General features: G+C 39.8%; 1 protein-coding gene across 26 annotated transcripts in view; it reads right to left on the bottom strand.

Annotated features, from left to right (window-relative positions):
• METTL8 (methyltransferase 8, tRNA N3-cytidine) overlaps positions 1-23,726 on the bottom strand; it is an 87,996-nt gene that overhangs the window by 48,019 nt on the left and 16,251 nt on the right. For 7 of the 26 annotated variants that reach the window (XM_001925591.6, XM_005671957.4, XM_021076465.2 and 4 more), the window contains 2 exons: positions 4,562-4,620; positions 556-823 (listed from right to left, as the gene is read on the bottom strand). The exons of 7 other annotated variants lie outside the window; for them this stretch is intronic. In XM_001925591.6, coding sequence (XP_001925626.2) covers positions 556-567 — 12 coding nt within the window. In that variant the 5' untranslated portion in view covers positions 568-823; positions 4,562-4,620. The remainder of the gene's footprint in view (positions 1-555; positions 824-4,561; positions 4,621-23,726) is intronic. 12 more of the 26 variants (XM_084999497.1, XM_013984274.3, XM_084999490.1 and 9 more) reach the window with 2 other exon arrangements.

Below are 23,726 nucleotides of genomic sequence, written 5' to 3' on the forward strand. Positions count from 1 at the left end.
ATATCATGATCATCATGTCGGCTTAATATTTACTAGGTCATGGTTCCATTTTTTGATGGGAAAAGAACAGAAGGGTAGGGTCAGCCTCAAAAAGAAATCTAGTAGAAAAAGTTGGTTTCTGCTACCAGGGAGCCCCACTTTCTTCATACACCCTCTATTAACTCTTTTTTGGTATATCCTAATTTGAATACAAGTTTAACTATATTATTTGCATAATGAAACTATATGGATAAGTAGTATTTTTATTTGAAATAACACAAAGTAGTATACCTAAAAATATTCCATTTATCCAAAAGATCCAAAAGAAGGCAGGAAAGGAAGAAAGAGGAAATAAAAACAGATGGGACAATTAGAAAGCAAATATCAAGACAGCATATTTAAACCCAATCATATCAGTAATTACATTAAATGTAAATGTTAAAAGACACAGATTGTTAATTTGTATGAAAAAGCAAGACTCAACTATATACAGACTTCCCCCACTAACTAAAAATGGAATATTCCTGTGAAACCTTTCGTAAGCCAAAATGATGTTTAAAGCAAAAAAGCAATTACCTTCTGACACATCTTGCTAATAGATGTGCAAAATAAATCCAGAAAAAGCACAAATGCTCAAAACTATGGCAGTTTGATGCCGAGCGTCATTCCCAGGGAAGGAGCTTGGAGGTGCCACTCTTGATGCTCAGGGTTCACACTGCCTTCTATAACAGCTCGCTGAGAAACAAGTGCTGAAGGCTATTTTTGTTTTCACTTTTTTCCGTAAAAGTGAAAATCCTCTTCGGATTGTTTTCATTTAGTGAAAACAGGTACCAAGGCAGGTCTTCTATGAAAGTGAAGTGGGTAAAGCAATCTTTTAAAAAGTGGGGCATACCTGTATTGTCTATAAGAGAAGCACTTTAAAGATACAAATAGACTGCAATTTAAAAAGAGACACCATGCAAACACTGCATGAAAAAACTGGTTGGAGGTATAATAACAGAAAAAGTAATTTTTAAAAAGAATATTGCATTCAATACTGATGAGCCAATTCATCAAGACACCACAAGCCTAATAAATGTGCATGTACTTAATAACAGAGCTTCAAAATACATGAAACAAATAAACGGAATTTTTAAAAGGAAAAGTTAACAAATTCTCAGCAATACTTGAGAGATTTTAATAGCCCTCTCTCAGTAATAAAATAGCGCAACACTCAGAAACAAATTCTCAAAAAATCAATAAGGACACAGAAGATTTGAACATTACCAACTTGACCTGAATGACATTTATAGAAAAAACAATATACATAATAACAGAATATACACTCCTTTTAAGAGAACATGGAGAATTTGCCAAAGCAGACCATATACACTGGGTGATACAAGTCATAAATTCCAAAGTATTCAAATCATACAGAGTATGTTTTCTGACCACAATAATAACAGTAAATGTTAACATTTTTATGAAATTGATTCATTAATAAATATCCCTCATTTCTAGTAATAGTCATTTTCCTTTTTTTTTTTTTTTGTCTTTTTTTTTTTGCCATTTCTTGGGCCGCTCCCGTGGCATATGGAGGTTCCCAGGCTAGGGGTCCAATCGGAGCTGTAGCCTCCGGCCTACACCAGAGCCACAGCAACACAGGATCCGAGCCGCGTCTGCAACCTACACCACAGCTCACGGCAATGCTGGATCCTTAACCCACTGAGCAAGGCCAGGGATCGAACCCGCAACCTCATGGTTCTTAGTCGGATTCGTTAACCACTGAGCCACGACAGGAACTCCATTTTCTTGAAGTCTACTTTATCTAACAACCCCACCAGCTGTCGTATGCAGTATTGTATATGGTATATCTATTTAAAAATATGTTTCTGTGGTTACATTTGAAAAAGGAGCATATTGTTGATCCTTGCTTTTTTATCCAAACATAAAATAACAAGCTATCTAGAAAAATTTCCAAATATTTTGAAATTAAGCAACATACTTCTAAATCACTACATGAGTTAGTAAATCTTAAGGTAAATTAGAAAATATGTTGAACTGAATAATAATTAAATCTTAAAATATTAAATATTATGGGATGTAGCTAAAACCCTGTTTAGGCAAAAATGTCTGGTTTTAAATGCTTCTATTAGAAAGGAAGAAAAATCTCAAATTAATGATATCCACTTCCATATCAAGAAACTAGAAAAATAGTAAATCTGATACAAAGTAAGCAGAAAGGAGGAAATAATAAAAATAAAAGCAGAAATCAATGAAATAGAAAATGACCAAAACAGAGAAGATCAAAGTCAAAAGCTACTTTGAAAATATTAATAAAACTGATAAACCTTGGCAAGACTGACATCAGACGTTTGTTTCAAAAAATAAAAATTTCTAATAACATGAATGAAAAAGGAGACATCACTACAGCCCCTACAGACCTTGAAAATGCTAATAAGGAAATTTTTTTTTTCTTTTTTTTTTTTAGGGCCACTCTTGCAGCATATGGAAATTCCTAGGCTAGGGATCGCATCCAAGCCTCCATCTGTGACCTACACAGCATCTTGCAACAATGCCAGATATAAGACGATTATTATGAACAATTTTATTCCATTTATTAGGTGGGATAAATGCCTTGAAAAATACAGTTTACCAATAATAATTTACTAAAAGAGCACAAAAATCTAAATATCCCTAAATTTATTAAGTAAATTAAATTTGCAATTAAAAGCAAAACAAATATCACATCCATTAGGATGGGTATACTAAAAAAAAAAAAAAAAAAAAACAGAAAATAGTAAGTGGGAGTTCCCGTCGTGGCACAGCAGAAACAAATCCAACTAGGAACCATGAGGTTGCGGGTTCCATCCCTGGCCTCGCTCAGAGGGTTAAGGATCCAGTGTTGCCGTGAGCTGTGGTGTAGGTTGCAGACGTGGCTCAGATCCCAAGTTGCTGTGGCTGTGACTATGGCCAGCAGCTGTAGCTTTGATTAGACCCCTAGCCTAGGAACCTCCATATGTCACGGGTGAGGCCCTAAAAAGACAAAAAAAAGAAAAAGAAAAAAAAAAGAAAATAATAAGTGTTTGGTGAGGATATAGAGAAATTGGAATCTTTGTGCATTGCTGGTGGGTATGTTAAAATGGTGTAGCCACTGTGAAAAACAGTATGGCAGTTTTTCAAAATATTAAACATGGAATTACCACATAATCCAGGAATTTTACTTCTGGATATATATCCAAAAGATGCTAAAGCAAGGGCTCAAAGAGATATCTGCACACCAAGTTTTCACAGCAGCATTACCCACCACATACCACAAAAGGTGGAAACAATCCAAGTGTCCACTGAAAGATGAATGGGTAAACAAAAGGTGATATACACATAAAATGGAATATTACTCAGACTTTAAAAAGATAGGAATTTTTGGAGTTTCTGTTGTGGCTCTGCGGGTTAAGAACCTAAATAGTATCCATGAGGATTTGGCTTTGATCCCTGGCCTCACTCATTGGGTTAAGGATCTATCATTGCCGTGAGCTGCTGCATAGGCTGCAGACTCACTTGGATCCAGCATTGCTGTGGCTGTGGTGTAGGCCGGCAGCTATAGCTCCAATTCAACCCCTCCCCTGGGAATTCCACATGCCACAGGTGTGGCCCCCAAAAGACTTTTAAAAATAGAAAAATAACAAATAAAAAAAGAAGGGAATTTTGGCACATGCTACAACATGGATAAGCCTTGAAGGCATTATGCCAAGTGAAATAAGCCAATTGCAAAAATATGTAAATGTTATATCATTCTTGTGTAAAATTTCTAGAGTGATCAAAGTGTACAGAGACAGAAAGTAGAATGGTGTTGTCGGGGTCTGGGGAGAGGGGAAATAGGAGAGCTAAGTGTTTAATAGGTATAGAGTTGGAGGAAGATGAAAAAGTTCTGGAGATGGTTGGTTATGGTGTTTGCACAACAGTATGAATAAACTTAATGCCACTGAAGTGTACACCTACAAAAGGTTAAAATGGCAAATTTTACGTATATTTTACTATAATAAAAAAAAACAAAAAACCTTCCTACAAAGAAAACTGGAGGCCCTGATGTCTTCTCCAATGAATATTAAATATTCTTACACAGTTTATTTCAGAAAACAGAGGAGAGAACACTCAATTTATTTTACGAGGCCAGCCTAACTTGGAAAAGTAGTATATGAAATAAAGGTTTGAATACTGGCCACACTGTTACATGCAGTTTTCCCACAGACTTATGGCCTCTCATTATAGTTCTGAGTTACCAAGTGTCTATCAGGAATAAAATTTGCAGAATTCCAAAGAGTGGAAACCTGGCAAGAGTTTTCTAGGTATGTCTTGGTATACTCTAATTGCTAAGGCTTATATTTAGTTTGAGTTATATCAGTCCAGAGTAGAGAAATATTTTAGGAAACAAGAATCTCCACAAATTCTTGTTAGATATGTTTGCGAGAGTTTTTATTTCCTGTTGGAAGCACCTGAAAGGTTTATGGTCCTGACGCTTAACTTTGCTCAAACTAATTCTGCCATATCAAATTCTAGTCCATACATTAGTTCAAATACTAATCAGTAGTATTTCTTTACTCACTTGGTCTACAGGGTCTCACTTTCAGCTCACAATCCTATGGCAATTCTTCCTCTCAAGTCCTGTTAGGGTCAAAATGAAACAGAATGAAGAATGAGCATGCCTTTAGGACCATGGCCCTCTGAGATCTCCAGGCCAAGACTCAGACATGAATAGTCAATTGGCTAAAGTAATCACTAAGGAACAGATTCAGAAGGGAACTGAAGCTCATGTAGGTATCAGAGTGACAGAATTTCATTATCAATAGCATTTATTATGCTATAACTATACAGAAGTATGCCATGAGGAGCTGACATACTTTCTGCCAGCTCTTAGACGTAGGTATGTGCGCACTCACTTTAGAATGCAAGGAAATGAACAAATATACAAAATGACTTGGGTTTCACATACATGTAGTATGACAGGCCAAGGAGAAAGTGGTTTTAATACAAGTGTTCTGAGCCCACCACTACCACCACATACGCTTGTGGCAAAAGCAGCAGCCTTGGTGTAGAATGATGACTTGTGGGGAAAGAGAGCTCCACCCTATTTCCAAATTTTGGCTTTTCATTAAAATGAAGCCCTTTTTGGAGTTCCCATCGTGGCGCAGCAGAAACGAATCCAACTAGGGACCATGAGCTTGTGGGATTGATCCCTGGCCTCCCTCAGAGGGTCAATGATCTGGCATTGCCATGAGCTGTGTAGGTCGCAGACGCGGCTCAGATCTGGCGTTGCTGTGGCTGTGGCATAAGCCGGCAGTGACAGCTCCGATTCTACCCCTAAGCCGGGAACCTCCATATGCCGCGGGTGCGGCTCTAAAAAAGACAAAAGACAAAAAAAATAAATAAATAAAAAATAAAAAAATAAAATGGAGCCTTTTTTACAATAACTCACAGACCTTACCATACCAACAAACTATATCATATTCTATCATAACAGGTAAGCTGTAGATAGGATATTTCATGTTACAAACATGAAAAACTATTCAAGTAATTGCAAATGTTATTTTTTGTAGATTAAGTAGTTTTTAATGAAAAGGATGATTTTAGTTAAAGGAAACACTCCATAGTATATTTTGCAATTTGAAAAAAATCTTTGAGGAAGTAAAGCACCAATCCCAATTTCTCTCTCATATAAAACTCAATTTTAAAAAAGGTAATTATTAGCCATCGAGGCCCTGTTCTAAGCACTTTACATGTATTATCTTATTTAACCTCCATTTCTCTACCAAAGGGTTCTATTTTTATACTCGTATTACAGAGGAAAACCTCACATAGTATGAAGTAATAGAACACACTTAAAAGTTACCCAACTAGCAACTGATAGGGCTTCAATATGAACCCAGGCAGTCAACTGGAGAGCCTATGCTCTTTTTTTAACATCTTTGTTATCCACACACATACAATTTGCCATCTACTTTTGCACATCACATACAACAAGGGTCACGGTACTGATTCCCTAGCCATGACTAGGGTTGCTGCTTTGTTGTATTTGATTCAAGGAGGCCTAGAATTTCTTTCTCTCCCTTCATCTTCCTCAATCCCATTTTTTTCTCTTGGGCCTTAATCAAATAGCAAGCTCTGTCGCTGGCCGACACCACTCCCCAGATGTCGGGGAACATAGTTATTCTCTTTTTAGTACTCAAATCTCAAGATACAGGCACAGTGCTCTTGCATCACGTATGAAACATGACTTTTTTCTTTTTTCTGGCTGCCCCCATGGCATATGGAGCACCCAGGTCAGGGACGATATCTGAGCCGCCACTGCAAACTAAGCTGCAGCTCCAGCAACGCCGGATCCTTAGCCCACCGTGCCGGTCCAGGAATCGAACCTGCATCCCAGTGCTCCCAATCCTGTTGTGCCTCAGAGGGAGCTCCTGGAACATGACATTTTAATGCCAGTTCTTTTCACTGCTCTTCTACTTTTACGCAGCTGAGGAGGAGAGGCAAAGAAGGACTTACTTCCCTTGCTCTTTAAACTTGAGCCTAGGATTGTTTTCCAGTACAAATGGCGGAGCACTAGAGAACTAGAGCAAGTGGTATTGCCGTTTGTGTGAATCTGCAATGATTATCCTTGGAGCACTTCTCGGGCTCTGAGCTGCCTCCCTAAGAGTGATTCCCCGTGGTCTCAGCTCACTGAGGGAAAGAAACTGCCATTAATCATACACTAAATGCCTGCCCTTCGTTTAAAAGTTAACTTCCCTTCAGTGTTTCCTGGGTTCTCAGCATCCTTTAAACAAACAAATGAGTGAGACATTCGTGTTTTAGCTTTTGTAACTGTTTAGCTCTTCTCAGATGGGAAGCTGGTACAAAGGTTTCATTCAGAGGAACAAACATGATCTAGATAAAGCCGCACTAACATGACCTGAGGGGCTCCCATTAACGAGGAGCAAATTAAAATGCTATTGTTGTACTATTTTGGATAGTGAAAGCCGACAGGTAGGAAACACTGAAGTATCAACCACACTGCGGTGAAAACTGAAGCTTCAATTAACTCCGGCGATTTCAGAGAACTCTGAGGGTGACCGTCTGTAAGGCAAACAGCTCAGGCAACTCACACATCTTGTTTTAATCTCTCTTTGGATGATTATAATTTCAGAGTATAAATAAGGTTATTAGCAGGAACAGAACAACAATAAGTACAGTAAGTATTTGCAGAGCACTTTGATCACAGTATGACTTCAGTCACCCTGCAGCTTCAAAATGGGAATCTCATGCTGTTTGCTCTCCGTGACCACCCTTAAAGGCGTCCCCAGTACTCACACACAAACAGGTTACTGGGACTCACATGTTTTTTGAGGGATTTCATGTAAACCCATCTCAGAACTAAGTAATCCTAAATATTTGAAGGGTATATTATTCTATTCTTTCTTTTAAAATTTTACGGTTGTACTCCATGGCATATGAAGTTCCCAGGGCAGTAAGTGAATCTGGGCCGCAGCTGCAACGTATGTCACAGCAGCAACACCAGATCCTTTAGATGGAATGTCCTGAAAATGTCGATTAAGTCTAACTTTTCTACTGTGTCCTTTCGGGTCTCTGTTGCCTTACTGATCTTCTGTCTAGAGGGTCTGTCCACTGTTGTGAGTGGGGTGTTATAGTCTCCTACTATGATTGTATTCCCATCAATTTCTCCTTTTATGTCTGTTAGTATTTGTTGTAGGTATCTGGGTGCTCCTATATTAAGGGCATATATATTGATTATTGTAATATCCTCTTCTTGAATGGATCCTTTAACCAGTAAATAGTGTCCTTCTTTGTCTTTCTTTACGGGCTTCGTTTTAAAGTATATTTTGTCTGATATGAGTATTGCAACTCCCGATGTCCTGTCTTGTCCAATGATATGAAATATCTTTTCCCATCCCCTCACTTTCAATCTATATGTGTCCTTTGCTCTAAGGTGGGTTTCTTGTAGGCAGCAGACTGAAGGTTTTTGCTTTTTTATCCAATCCGCCACTTTGGCAACACCAGATCCTTTAACCCTCTGCGTTGGACTCGGGATCTAATTTGCATCTCTGCAGCAACCCCAGCCGCTACAATCAGATTCTTTTTTTTTTTTTTTTTTTTTTTTCGCTTTTAAGGGCTGCACCCATGGCATACAGAGGTTCCCAGGCTAGTGGTCGAATTGGAGCTGCAGTTGCCAGCCTACACCACAGCCACAGCAATGCAGGATCCAAGCCACATCTGCAACCTACACTGTACCTCACGGCAAAACTGGATCCTTAATCCACTGAGCAAGGCCAGGGATCAAACCTGCATCCTCATGGATACTAGTCAGGTTTGTACCACTGAGCCACCATAGGAACTCCTGCAGTCAAAGTCCTTAACCCACTGTGCCACAGTGGGAACTCCAAGATATACGATTCTAATTGCCATGGAAGTTGTCTCCAAAAACATTATGCTGGACCAGAATAAACTCTGTTTTAACTCATCCACCTGGCATTTCACATTTGTGTGCACTATGATAACTTCTGGCAGTAGTAATCAGATTTTGGGTACTAAGAAAAGTATTAAGTTATATGCATGCTTTATGCATTACTAGTCCTTGCAAGTTCTAGTAAAAGACTCACATGGACGACATTAGTGGATTTCTAATGAGACTTCTAATGAGATTTCTGCTGTGTGATTCACTGCAGATGTCTCTAAACCTAGGTACACTAGAGGGCAGATGATGCTTGTACCTGTATGTAGGATTTACCCAGTCATGTTTGGACAAATGTACCAATAAGGCTGTCCTGGCACAAAAATGGAATATTATTAAAAATTCAAGCCATGAATGAATGTTATATATAAAAAATTTGAAATATAACACTAGTGAATAAAAGTGTCCAAATGAACGTATTTCCATAATTTCAAAAGAATGTGAGATTTAGGTAGGCAGAGGTTATAGCGCTGCATAAATTCTATTTTAAAAACTATGATTAGTTATAATCTGCAAAAAAGCAAGGCAAACTGCATGGTCTATCAGGTAAAATTTTAGCTGCCAACCACAGAAGGCATGACATAGTCGGAAAAGGGGCCAGAGAATGGAAAATAAAATTCACAGGAATGGTAGAAGTTCTTCATGAGAACAGACACGTTGAAAGTTTCCAGAAAGCAGTACAGAATGCTAAAGGACAAGATATAGTGGGTAGATAGAGTATGTTAAGATTCCTCACTAGATGTACTGTGCTTTATACTTTAACAGTCAGGTGCTGCTCCCACTGGGATCACCCCTTTTCTCCTCTTGCCTTGAAGAGTCTTCTTGGCCTGGTCTTCTATCTATCCTTGGGTCTTTCATTCAATATGAAACAGATCCCTGATTTCTTTGTGGCCTTGTGATTACACGGAGCTTAATTCCAACATCTTCTCATTGAAAAGATTAGCCATCCTAAAAAATTCACCTCCCCAGCTTCTCTTGCAGTTGGAGGAGACATGTGACCATGTTCTAGAGGACAGAAGTCTGCTAAAGGGCAAAAGTCTTCTTCTATACAGAAGGAAAAGGGGTTGGAGAAGAGCTCACTGGCACCTTCACTCTGCCTCTTTCCTGAACAAAGGAAAGTGATGCTGTGTGCATGGAGGAGGAAAAGGGCCTGCTTCTTGATGGTATCATTGAATAGGTAAACCAATGATGGTTACCACCTTCCTATGAACTTCCTGCTAGATGAGAAAAACAAATCCTTATATAATCTGGCCACTATTAGGTTTGCTGTTATTTTCACTCAAGAGCATTCTAACACAACATCCACTACTAGGAATCCAGGGACAAATCTATTTAGTTCCTGCCCTCAAGAACCTTACCACCAAGTGAAGAAGAATGAGATACAAAGAGCCCTGACATGTTCAGGAAAGCCTCCTGGTGGAGGGAATATCTGTGCTGGGTCCAGAAGATGGGGTGGCAATATTCTAAGGCGATAAGGGTAAAAGCTCAGGCACCTCAGCAAGAGAGATGAGCACAAATAAAGGCAAAAAAGTGTGGAAGCATGATACATTCAGGGAATCAAAAGTAATTTGAAGAAAGACGCTAAGTAACTTTGGAAATGAGTAGAGTCTGTAATACTAAAGGCAAGGAGAATTGTAATAAGCTCTGTACTTTAATTGATAGAGGGTTAACAGTTCTGAAACCACTATACAAATATACTGGAGTTGAACAATTAAGAAATAGATGGTAGAACACAGGTTTCTCACCAGGAGTGGAAGGTTACATATATGCAAGGGGAGAAAGCTAGAATAATTCATATGTTAATGCATTAGGACTGGAGTCATCAGTATGAACTCATATTTAGCTTAATATAAATACAGATGGTACATACAGAACTATTTGTAGATATGTGTGTATACATGGGTTAGTATACACGTATATCTCTTTATTCTGACAGTTGAGAGGCAAACATACCCCTGTGGCAAGAAGCCATTGGTTTCTAATACCATTCTCTGATAAAAAGGAACCAGGGCTTTTTAAAGAAATGGCTCATGTTAGGATTAGGGCAGGAAATATATAAAATGAGCCTGTGGCATAGTGCCAGAAAGTAAGGAACTGCTCAAACAAATAAACAAATAAAAAGGCCCACGACAATAAGGGTATGTCAAGGGACCCATAAGCAAACTGCAAGAGCTCCCAATGGCCAAAGCTGAAATTCTCTGAACAACAAAATAATCTTGGCTTATAACGCAAAATATAAAATAAATACCCATGTGTTTATATTGATACAAATGACTGATAGGATAAATAAATGGGGAAAAAGAGACAAATCTCCCAGGCAGAAGCAATCCAAATAATTTATATAGACACGCCACCCTCAAGGAGGTGGAGCCTAACTCCTCATTCTTTAAGTGTGGGTCATGCTTAGTTACTTCCTTCTAAAGAGTACAGTGCGGGGAGTCCCTGTTGTGGCACAGAGGAAACGAACCCGACTAGTATCCATGAGGACAGGGGTTCGATCCCTAGTCTCACTCAGTGGGTTAAAGTTCCAGCGCTGTGAGCTGTAGTGTAGGTCGCAGATGCGGCTCAGGTCATACGTTGCTGTGTCTGTGGTATAGGCCAGCGGCTATAGCTCTGTGCCCCCTTGCCTGGGAACTTTCATATGCCCCAGGTGCAGCCCCAAAAAGGAAAAAAAAAAAAAGAGTACTGTACAGGGTTGTGGGGGAGTAACTGCAGTGGAGAAAGTGCGCACTATTGCAGTCAGGTGATCAAGGTTAACCTCAACAGTGAGTAAGTCCTGTTGACATGTATTCTTTATGTTATGTGATGAGAATATTGCTTTGTTCCTGTATTTTTCCTCCCCAAACTCACCACTCCAGTCTAATCATGAGAAAGACCTCAGACAAACCCCAACCGAGGAACACTCTACAAGGTATCTGAGCAGTACTCCCCCACACTGTCAAGATCATCAAAAAACAAGTTAAATCTGAGAAACTGTCAGAGTCAAGAGGAACCAAAGAGATACAACGACTAAATGTAATGTACCTTGGATGGGTTCCGGAATAGAAAAAAGAAATTAGGTAAAAACAGAAAAAAAAAAAATCTAAAGAAAGTATTAATGTAAGATGTTGATAATCAGGAAATCCAGTATGGAGTATATGGTAACTATCTATTCTATCTTGATGGAGTATATGGTAACTATCTATTACTATTCTTGAAATTTCTCTGTAAATCTACAACTGTTCTAAAATTAAAAGTTTATTTTTAGAAAGTAATTTAGTATGCTTAGAGCCTATATGTGAGGGACAGATGGAGGTTGGAGTGGAGAGGTGTTTATGAGGTTGGAAAATTAGGGAGGGGCCAGATAGTGAGGAATCTTTATGTATACCACATTAAGCGGTCTGAATATTTTCTTACAGACACTGCTAAACAACTGAAGAGTTCTAAACACGTAAGCCACATGGTCAGATATTTACAAGGATTGTTATGATGGTCTTACCATGCCAACTGCTAGGCCCTACACCAGAGCAGTAAAAATCAAAGCTCTGGGAACAGGATTTTTATAGCTGTTTAAATCTTCATATATGATCCTGGTGTACATCAGTGACTGAGAACCACTTCTATACAGAATTGATTAGATGGGGGCTATACATAGTGACAATCTGTCATCTCCCTTTCTTGCTCTTTCTGTCTCTCTCTCTCTATCCCTCCCCTTCCCCCCAACCCTGCCTGTGCTTTCTCCACACCTATCTTTTCTCTCTCTCTCTCTCTTTTTTTTTTGCTTTTTTTAGGGCCGCACCTGCAGCATATGGAGGTTCCCAGGCAAGGGGTCAAATTGGAGCGACAGCTGCTGGCCTACACCACAGCCACAGCAATGCAGGATCTGAGCTGTGCCTGCGACTTACACCACAGCTCACGGCAACACCAGATCCTTAACCCACTGAGCAAGGCCAGGGATTGAACCCGCAACCTCATGGTTCCTAGTCGGATTCGTTAACCACTGCGCCACGATGGGAACTCCTCTTTTTTTTTCTTTTAATAAATACTTATTTACCTTACTTAAAAAAAAAAATTATCCCAGATCATCACAGCCAAAGGTAGTGGCATAAAAAAATCAAGGAAGGGGAAAAGTCAAAACATTTCAGAAGCTGAATCAACAGATTTTTTGAAATGACTAGCTGTGAAAGCAGGATGAAGCCAAATAGGAGCAAAGATTTCTGACCTGGGTAACTGGGTAGGTGATGACACTATTCAAGACAGAGTTCCAAAAAAGGTGGATAATAGTGGGATGGGGGAAGGGAAGGGGAGAGGGTAAGTTCAGTTTGCACATACATTTTAAGGTTCCCACAATACACTCACATGGATATCCTCAATACGTACTTGGAAATGAGTTCAGGTAATTTGTAGGCATCAGAGACACAGATTTCAGAGGCAAGTCTGGTTTACAGGTGGCGGGTGAAGTCATAATGAATTGATCAAGAAAAAGTGAGACAGAAACAAGTCATGGGACTACAACACTTAGGAGGCAGGCTGAGGAAGAGGAGCCAGTTTATGTGATCAAATATTAAAGAATATTTTAAAAGAAGCTAAAAATAAATAATTGGTTTTGGAAGTACAGATCAGTGATGACCTTTATCAAAGTGATGTGAATCCTGGCTATGCCAGCAGAATGCAGAGTAAGAATAAGCAGGTCAGTGGGGTGGTGGAGCCGTAAATGCAGATGACCCTGAGAGTCAGTGAAGAGGAAAAGAGAAGTTGGGCTGTCTCTTTGGGGATTCCCGAGGTCAAAGAAGAGTATTTGTTAAAATGCAGAGAATACTAATTATCTTTGTAGAATGAGAGAAAACCTAATGATGGAAACAAAATAGACTGAAGATATTAGAAAGAGATGGATAGCTGACAAACAAGTTTCAAGAAGTAGGAGGCACGGAGGAGGACTAAGTACACAGAAAACGTGTTATCCCCGTTAAGTTATCAAGAACAATCTCATCCGCTGATGAGTGACAGCAGGTGTGTTTGGAGTAGAAGGGATGGTTGCTAAGAGAGCCCCTTGTGCTCTTTTTCGTGAAGGGAGAGGCTGCAAGGTAGGGGACTTGAGAAAAGAAGGAATCAGAAAAAAAATGAGAAAGGAAACTAACGACATTTGAATAAAGGAATGTCAACACCATAACTGGCCCATGTGAAGTTGCATCTCAAGTTAGCAATCATTTATTGGCTGCCTCCTGAGCAATGACTCCACACTTCCAGTAGCTCATGGACCTGGGATCTATGAGTCTGCAGGGAGGCCACAGGGGACCTGGCTGAAGCCAGAAACGGACTGTATAACCTATGCTAAACCAGTCAGCACACTCCACACCTGTGGGCATAGTGTCTAGTTCAGAGGTGAGCAGGAGACAAACTCTGGCCAACAGAATGCATCTTAGGTCTAGTGCTAGAGATGTGGAGATAAAGATGATTTCTCACAGCTGTTATACACGAAAGAGGAAGTATGAAGCCCTAGAGCTGTTGAAAGCTGTCTTAGTCACTCAGGCTGCCTTAACAAAACACCACAGACTGGCTGGCTTAAACAATAGACGTTCTGGAAGCTAAAAACCCAAGATCAAGATGGCATCAGGACTTGTTTCTGGTGAGGCCTTTCTTGCTGCCTTCTTGTTGTGTTCTCACATGGCCTTCCATCTTACATTGTTGTGGAGAGAAAGACTGCTGATATCTCCTTCCCTTCTTATAAGGACACAGTTCTAGGAGTTCCCTGGTGGTACAGAGGGTTAAGGTCCTGGCACTGTCACTGCTGTGGCTGTCTGTGGCTCAGGCTACTGCTGCTGCCAGGTTCAATCCTTGGCCTGGGAACTTCTGCATTCCATGGGTGTGGTGCGTGTGCACGCAGGCACACACACAGACATACACACACACACACACAATCAAAACAAAAGGCAAAAATCCCATAAGGACACAGTTCTATCGGATTAGGGTTCCACTCTTATGACCTCATTTAACTTTTATTTACTTCCATAAAGGCCCTATACACAGTCATATGGGGATTTGGGGACTTCAAAGTATGAATTTGGGGGAAGGAGACAATTCAGTCCACTAAAAAAAGCTATCTTAAAGCCATGAGTTGTCTGGCCTAAGGATGATTGGCATGGTACAACTTTAGGACAAAGCCAACTCTGATGAAGGAAAACTGGTAAAATAAAAAGAAATTAGGTCCCACTATTAATTTGTTAGTTTCATTTGAAGCAAGTCACACCTCTGCCTTTTTCAGTTATTGAGTCAATATGTCCCCTTAATTGTTTAAGCCAGTCTTGAGTTTTCTGTTATTTCCAATCAAAAGTAACATAATATAGTAGTTATGTGACTTCCTCTATCACTTGGCAGTCTGGGGGAAAATATTTGGTTTTATCTAGATTAGGCCTGTCCAGGCTTGCTAGTATAGAAAGTAGTGGTGATTTAGGATGCGGAATTAGGGAGACTATAACTGATAACCATAAAGTAAGCCCCAAATGCCTAGAAATTTAAAAATTAAGAGGGGAGAGAAGGAGGATTGGAGGTGGGGGAAGGTTGATGTGTTTGATGTGGCTGAGGTCTGAGTTTAATAGAAACAAGGGGAAAGAAAGACAAATAGAAGGCACTGGTGAGTAATTAGACCTTCTGAGCTTGCTAACCCCTGTCACCAGTAACAAAAGGTCATACTGTAACAAAAAGGAAATTCTGCTTTGAATGAGAGACTTTTACAGGGTGAGAAAATAACAAGGCCAAAAACACTTAGGAAAAAGAAACTTTTTAGCATGGACAAAAAGTTGAAATATGGACTCCCACCCACCACCTCATTTTAATCTTTAGAAGGTTGTTAAAAATAAATCACCATTCTTTGCTCTCCAGGAACAATCACCCACTGGATACAAATGAGATCCTATTCCTGTGGTGGCTCAGTGGTTAATGAATTCGACTAGGAACCATGAGGTTGCGGGTTCAATACCTGGCCTTGCTCAGTCGGTTAAGGATCCGGCGTTGCCGTGAGCTGTGGTGTAGGTCACAGACGTGGCTCGGGTCCCGCGTTGCTCTGGCGTAGGCTGGCAGCTACAGCTCCGATTCGACCCCTAGCCTGGAAACCTCCATACGCCACGGGAGCAGCCCTAGAAATGGCAAAAAGACCAAGAAAGAAAAAAAAAGATCCTATGACACCTTTTTAAATTGTGTATTTATCACGGTAATCTAAAAATAAAATCAGTAAGAGCAAGCATCTAACTGCTAATTGATTTCAGGGCCTCTATGGTGATCTTGTTGGCAACAAGCAGTACAGATGAAAGATGGAAAAGATGCATCTGAGTATACAGCATACTGTAAAAAGATTCTGCAGCATTTTGAATTGAGAGAAGTGGTGAAGGAATTGAGAAGACACAAAGCACACAGTACAGATAGGCTGAAATCAAAAGAACCTGTGTGGTGGACAGTTCCTTGTTTATAATGAGAGCTGCAAATCAGTTGGGTGAAACATCAGCAGTCAGATTATACTGTTTATTTGAATTTTATAGGCTTTGTGGTTCTATTTGTACTTATTTTGATTTTATAGCTGAATAAGAGCTCTATGTACAAGGAGCTTTTACCGAGATTTATGTAATAATGTAGTAAAAGATCAACTCGGGGTCTGAGAATTTTGTTTCCTTTAAATGGAAGTTTATATATTTTTCAACATTGAGAAACGCAGAGAAATACAGTATTAGAAGATTCTGTTGCGGAGATTTCTTCTCTCACCCCACCTTAAGAAATACTCCAAGTGGGGCCAAATCACCTCAGTTCTCCTTGGAAAACAATTTCAGGTGAAGAGGCAAAGAGTGGATTAAGTTGAATCCAGGCTCTGCCCTTTACTACCACATAACCTCTGATACTTAACTTTGTTAATTTTAATTTCCTCAATACAATGTGACTAAGAAGATTATTGCAAAGTATGGGAAGGTTTATAGGAGGTGATCTATCTAACATCTATATAATAGTGCTGGGTGAATGGTAAGTGCTCAAAACACTTTAGATGATATTACTGTTGTTACCATTACAATTCCATAGGGCTCTTCTTTCAATTTCCATAGGGCTTCATGAATATCATAGGATCAAGCCTTCCACTCTGTTTATTAAATAGCCCTAAGTAGCCCCAACTTCCCAGGAAACTAAGAGATTAATTTACCAATAAAGTATATGTAAGAAAGGTGCTGAACTGAGAACAGTATAAGCATCAAGTTATGGTCCAGCCAACTGATCAATCATGATTTTGGGGAAAGTCACTTACTTCGCCTAAGGCTCATTTGTAAAATAGAGATAATCCCAAAGACATAAAGTTCTTATAAAATACATAGTGTTTTACAAATGTAAAGTCAAATTATTATTCAGTGAATTCAGGGAACATTTCTAAAGGGCACCCCTTCAAACCTGAAGAGGAAAAAAAAAAATCACACAAAATAAATCATTAGGAATATCATTTCCACTTCCTACTGTTGAACAATCAGGTATTGAGGTGGCCCATTAGGACAAAAAGGCAAACCGAAAGTAATAATCAAGCCTTTTACCTACTGTAACAGTACAGGCAAGAGGCGAAAAGAGGCACAGCTCCCATTTTCTCTTGTGCAACAGCAGCAGGCCAGGATCGAAGGGATGCAACACAGATGGGGGCAATTGGCTCACTGCCCAGGACCCCTGAAAAAGAGGCTAATGCCTTTTTGTGGGCCCATGGACGGGGGTGGATGTGGGGGTGGGGCAAAGGGGATGGAAAGAGCTAGAGTGGAATGGTATGGGGCGGAAGCAGAGAGAGTGTCTCCTTAGAGGCCTCCAGTAAGGAGTCTTCTGAATGCATCTGGTCTAGGAATTCTCAAATGAAAACACTAAACAAGTCAGTAAGGACATGGATGCCCTTGATTCAAGGGGAAACAATCCACGGACTGAAGGAATATAAAGCCTCACAAGTAGTGAGGCGCAACTCCCAAGGGGTCTGGGCCAAGAGTGGGTTTTATAGTATCTTAGAAGAGCAATGGGAACTCAGGACATGATTGCCTAGGATGTCAGGGATTTCCTTATAAGGCCAGCAGGCCCTGTTTTCTAGAGTAAGGTGAGCTAGCTAAAATTAGGTTGGAGGATTGTAACTGGAGTATGTTAGGTTTCCCTGACAGGTGTTTCCCACAAGTGCAGGCTAACTGAGATTTAGAAACATGACCTGGACCAGGCCCCTGGACCAAATGGGTCCCCATATATGAATTAACTTTATCGGAATGCAGATATACCTAAGAGCATGGCCGCAAGGAGCAGGGAGGGCTGGTGGGAGAGAGGAGGTCTTGACTGAAATTCCTCCAGAAAACGCAATGCATTGGTTATATACCAATGCTGGTGTGCGGATTTCAGCTTCTCCTGATGAGGCCTTGCAGTAAAAGTTCTAATTGCTTATGGTCAAGTCTGAAAGATCACACACATGATTCTGACCTAGGGCCAGACTCCTCACTCCCACTCCCCAAAAAGAATACAAGCATTCTTAGCGTATACCCATTCCAAGAAGTTATGTAAACTAAAAAATAAATACCTTTAAGAATGATTTTTTTTTTCTTTTTACCCCCCACCCCCCGGCATCTGGAGGTTCCCAGGCTAGGGTTCCAATCACAGCTACAGCTGCTGGCCTATGTTATAGCAACAGCCACAGCAACGCAGGATCCAAGCTGTGTCTCCGATCTACACCACAGTTCATGGCAACGCCAGATCGATCCTTAACCCACCGAGCGAGGCCAGGGATCAAACACGCAACCTCATGGTTCCCAGTCAGATTCGACTCCACTGCTCTACCATGGGAACTCCAAGAATGATTTTAAAACAGCCCATGAATAATAATGAAACAGCAAGTTGCTTAAGAATAATTGAGAATACTAATTATACTCTTAACTTCTTTTTTTTTTTTTTTTTGTCTTTTGTTGTTGTTGTTGTTGCTATTTCTTGGGCCGCTCCCGCGGCATATGGAGGTTCCCAGGCTAGGGGTTGAATCGGAGCTGTAGCCACCGGCCTACGCCAGAGCCACAGCAACGCAGGATCCGAGCCGCGTCTGCAACTTACACCACAGCTCACGGCAACGCCGGATCATTAACCCACTGAGCAAGGGCAGGGACCGAACCCGCAACCTCATGGTTCCTAGTCGGATTCGTTAACCACTGCGCCACGACGGGAACTCCTATACTCTTAACTTCTAAGGACTACAACATGTAGAGAAAACTTGGTAGTCTTCAATTTATTTTTTAAATTTTTTTACGTTTTTAGGGCCATACCTCAGGCATGTGGAAGTTCTAAGGCTAGGGGTCAAATCGGAGCTGCAGCTGCTGGCCCACATCACAGCAACACAGGATCCGAGCTGCATGTGTGATCTACACCACAGCTCATGGCAACGCTGGATCCTTAACCCACTGAGGGAGGCCAGGGATTGAACCTGCATCCACATGGATACTATTCGGGTTCATTACCGCTGAGCCACGACGGGAACTTCTATAATTTATTTTAATTTTTAACTTTTTATTTTTTAAATCTTCACTTCATAAACGGTTTTATTTCTAAGACCACTGGTAAGTTAGCTGTTAAGAGCTCAGAACCACATGTTCTATATGAATATACATATATTTGCTTTTTAGGGCTGCACTTGCAGCATATGGGGCTTCCCAGGCTAGGGGTCGAAATGGAGCTGTAGCTGTGGGCCTAAGTGCCACAGCCACAGCAATGCCAGATCTGAGCCAAGTCTGTGACCACAGCTCATGACACCGGATCTTTAACCCACTGAGCGAGCCCAGGTATTGAACCTGTGTCCTCATGGATAAATCTGATTCATTTCTGCTGAGCCACGATAGGAACTCCTATAGGAATATTTTAATTGATGATTAAAATACCAGGCTAGACTACACATGCTTTTGAAATCCATAATGTGGATGAAAAGAAATTTGTTTGTTTATTTTACATACTCTTAGAAAACTGGCAAATTCCATTTTCCCAAACAGCTGAAACACTGCCAAACCATAATGCCTGGGGCAACATGAATCTTAAAACAAAAACAATCAGATTAAATGATTCTTTTAAAACAACAACAGCAACAAACACATAAAAAACCTGTCAGCCATCTCTTTGCCACTGGATAACATAAGATGTGTCTATAAAGTAATGTTATTTAACTAAAAACTACACCTTTACATCAAAATAAATGTTGTCCTTTCAAGTAAATCTTAAGAGATTATTACTTATGCCCATAACAGTAAAACATCTTTAAAAACATTACTTTTAGATAATGTCCTCATAGTAAGCTAGCAGATTTTTTCCATATATATCTCCTTAGTGGTGGCAATTTTTTTGCTTTTTGCTCTTTGTTGTTTTTAGAGTAAGTTGTTCTTGTTGCTGTAAGTGTATAGATTCCCAACAAAGCCAGCTTGGAAGAGGATCATATTCACTGAGATATAGCTCTGGTATGTCCTGTTTCCTTTAATGGCCTTAAACAGTCATACCTCATAAATCAAGTCCACACTGTACGACCACAAATGACAGTATGCTTTGTGCTTAATCTTTTTGGGAAACCAAAACTAACTGGAAATATGAGCTAGACTTTTATAGTTTTTTTATATATTAACAATGAAAACAGTAAATATACAAGGGAAAGATCTTTCTTATGATTGCGACAAAAAAAAAGTATGAAATACCTAGGAATCAAGTTAGTCAGATATGTACAGGACTGATATGAAAAAAGTTAGAGAACTCTACAGAGAAGCATGGAAGATAATTAATAAAGACAGGAAGATAGTGCATGGGTTTTATGGAGCTGAAGATTCAGTATTGTAAAAAATGTAAATTCTTGCCAAAATTAAAGTAATTCCAATCAAAGTTCCAAAAACTTTTTTTGGGAACTTGAATAAATAATTTTAAAGTTCATCTGGAAGAATAAACATGCAGGAAGTATCAGGAAAATACTGGAGGGGAAATGAGTGTTGTTGACTGTGGTAGGGCAGTGGAGGGTTAAGGAGAGTGGGGGCAGTGTTTGCCCTTCCATACATTACAGCAACCTATAAAGCAAGTATATATGCTGGCCATGTCTATAGTGCCAGGACAGACCATCAGAGCAGTAGAACAGAATAGAAAGTCCAGAAACTAGTCTATTTCATTTGTAATAAAGCTAGTATTTTAATCAGTAGATTAAGGCTGGCTAATTCAAAGAAAGTATTAAGAAAAGGGGCTATCAATCAAAGATGACACAAATAGATGGAAAGACATACCATGCTCTTGGATTGGAGGAGTCAATATTATCAAAATGACTATACTACCCAAGGCAATCTACAGATTCAATGCAATCCCTATCAAATTACCAAAGACATTTTTCACAGAACTCGAACAAAATATTTTAAAGTTTGTTTGGAAGCACAAAAGACCCAGAATAGCCAAAGACATCCTGAAAAAGAAAAATGGAGCTGGAGGAATCAGGCTCCCTGACTTCAGACTATACTGAAGCTACACTCATCAAAACTGTATGGTACTGGCACAAAGACAGAAATATAGATCAGTGGAACAGAACAGAAGGCCCAGAATTAAACCCACGCACCTATAGTCAACTAATCTATGACAAAGGAGGCAAGAATATACAATGGAGAAAAGACAGTCCCTTCAATAAGTGGTGCTGGGAAAACTGGACAGCCACATGGAAAAGAATGAAATTAGACCACTTCCTAACACCAGACACAAAAATAAACTCAAAATGGATTAAAGACCTAGATATAAGACCAGATACCATAAAACTCTTAGAGGAAAACAGGCTAAACACTCTCCGACATAAATGACAGCAACATCTTCTCAGATCCACCTCCTAGAGTAATGACAATAACAAAAATAAACAAATTGGACTTAATTAAACTTAAAAGTTTCTGCACAGCAAAGGAAACCCTAAACAAAATGAAAAGACAACCCACAGAATGGGAGAAAATCTTTGCAAGTGAATCAACTGACAAGGGCTTAATCTCCAAAATTTATGAACACCTTCTGCAGCTCAATACCAAAAAAACAAACAACCGCATCAAAAAATGGGCAGAAGATCTAAACAGACAGTTCTCCAAAGAAGACATACAATTGGCCGAGAAACACATGAGAAGATGTTCAACGTCATTGATCATTAGAGAAATGCAAATCAAAACCACTGTGAGGTACCACCTTACACCAGCCAGAATGGCCATCATCCAAAATTCTACAAACAAGAAGTGCTGGAGAGGGTGTGGAGAAAAAGGAACCCTAGTACACTGTTAGTGGGAATGTAAATTGGTATAACCACTGTGGAAATCAGTATAGAGATTCCTCAGAAAACTAAAAATAGAATTACTATTTGATCCAACAATCCCACTCCTGGGCATCTATCCAGAGAAAACCATGACTTGAAAAGACACATGTACTCCAATGTTCACTGTAGCACTATATACAATAGATAAGACAAGGAAACAGACTAAATGTTCACCAACAGAAGAGTGGATAAAGAAGATGTGGTACATGTACACAATGGAGTATTACTCAGTCATTAAAAGGAAAGAAATAATGGCATTTGCAGCAACATGGATGGACCTAGAAATTACCATGCTAAGTGAAGTCAGTCAATAAGACACTAACATCAAATGTTATCACTTATATGTGGAATCTAAAAAAAGGACACAATGAACTTCTTTGCAGAACAGATACTGACTCACAGACTTTGAAAAACTTTTGGTTTCCAAATGAGACAGGTTGGGGGATGGGGGGGGTCCACTGAGGGTTTGGGATGGAAATGCCCTAAAATTTGGTCGTGATGATTGTTGCACAACTATAAATATAATAAAATTCATTGAGTAATTAAAAAATAAAAATAAAAAAAGTTGCTATGAAAGAAAAAAAAAAAGGGGGCTATCTACTTAGTAAAAATAAAGTTATATCCCTACTCCATTAACATCAAAATAAATTCCAGATGAATTAAAGTTTCTAATGTAAAATATACTTTTTAAGAGGCCTAGGAAAAATACAAGTGACTACTTAATAAAAAATAGGGGTGAAAAAGACTCTTTTAAAAATGATACCAGGAGTTCCCGTCGTGGCGCAGTGGTTAACGAATCCGACTAGGAACCATGAGGTTGCAGGTTCGGTCCCTGCCCTTGCTCAGTGGGTTAACGATCCGGCGTTGCCGTGAGCTGTGGTGTAGGTTGCAGACGCGGCTCGGATCCCACGTTGCTGTGGCTCTGGCGTAGGCCAGTGGCTACAGCTCCGATTCAACCCCTAGCCTGGGAACCTCCATATGCTGCGGGAGCGGCCCAAAGAAATAGCAAAAAGACAAATAAATAAATAAATAAATAAAAATAAAAATGATACCAAAGCCACAAAGTATAAAAGAAAAAAAGATTAACTGCTTATAAGAATGTATGAGATGATACACTATAAAAGACACTCATGGAAATAAATGCAAAATAGTACGTTATGATTATTAATATATAAGGAATGTCTAGAAAATAATTAGAAATGACCCTCAGTAAAAAAATGTGCTGGAGTTCCCAACGTGGCTCAGCAGAAACAAATCTGACTTGTATCCATGAGGACACAGGTTCAATCCCTGGCCTTGATCAGTGGGTTAATGATCTGGCATTGCCATGAGCTCTGGTGTAGGTTGCAGATGCAGCTTGGATCTGCCGTTGCTGTGGCTGTGGTATAGGCCAGTGGCTACAGCTCCAATTCAACCCCTAGCCTGGGAACCTCCATAAGCCGCAGGTACGGACCAAAAAAAAAAAAAATTTTGGAGTTCCCATCGTGCCGTGGCTCGGCTCATCGAATGGGTTAAGGATCCGGCGTTGCCGTGAGCTGTGGTATATGTCACAGACTTGGCTCGGATGCTGAGTTGCCGTGGCTGTGGCAAAGGCTGGCGGCTACAGCTCTGACTGGACCCCTAGCCTGGGAACTTCCATATGCCTCGGGTGCAGCCCTAGAAAAGACAAAAAAAAAAAAAAAAAAAAAAACCAAAAAACCCAAAACCAATAGTAATTAAAAATTAAAAAAAAAAGCTAAAACCGTCAATAAGCATTCACACAAGAAATGCAAATGCCCTCAAAACACTTAAAAATGTTCATCACATTAATAATAAATATCTTTGGGGGATGCTTTTGACTGCAAATAACAGAAGACACTATTCAAATAATAAGAGAATGTTATCTCTCATAACTGTAAGTTCCAGGTAAAGTTTCAATTCCATAATGTCATCAAGGACCCAGGTTCATACCATTGCTCCATCTCGATCCAAACA

This window comes from Sus scrofa, chromosome 15 (genome assembly GCF_054392235.1).
Source record: "Sus scrofa isolate SSC_HxYL_T2T_F1_AM1 chromosome 15, Sscrofa_HxYL_maternal_Yorkshire_Landrace_v2.0, whole genome shotgun sequence".
Lineage (NCBI taxonomy): Eukaryota > Metazoa > Chordata > Mammalia > Artiodactyla > Suidae > Sus > Sus scrofa.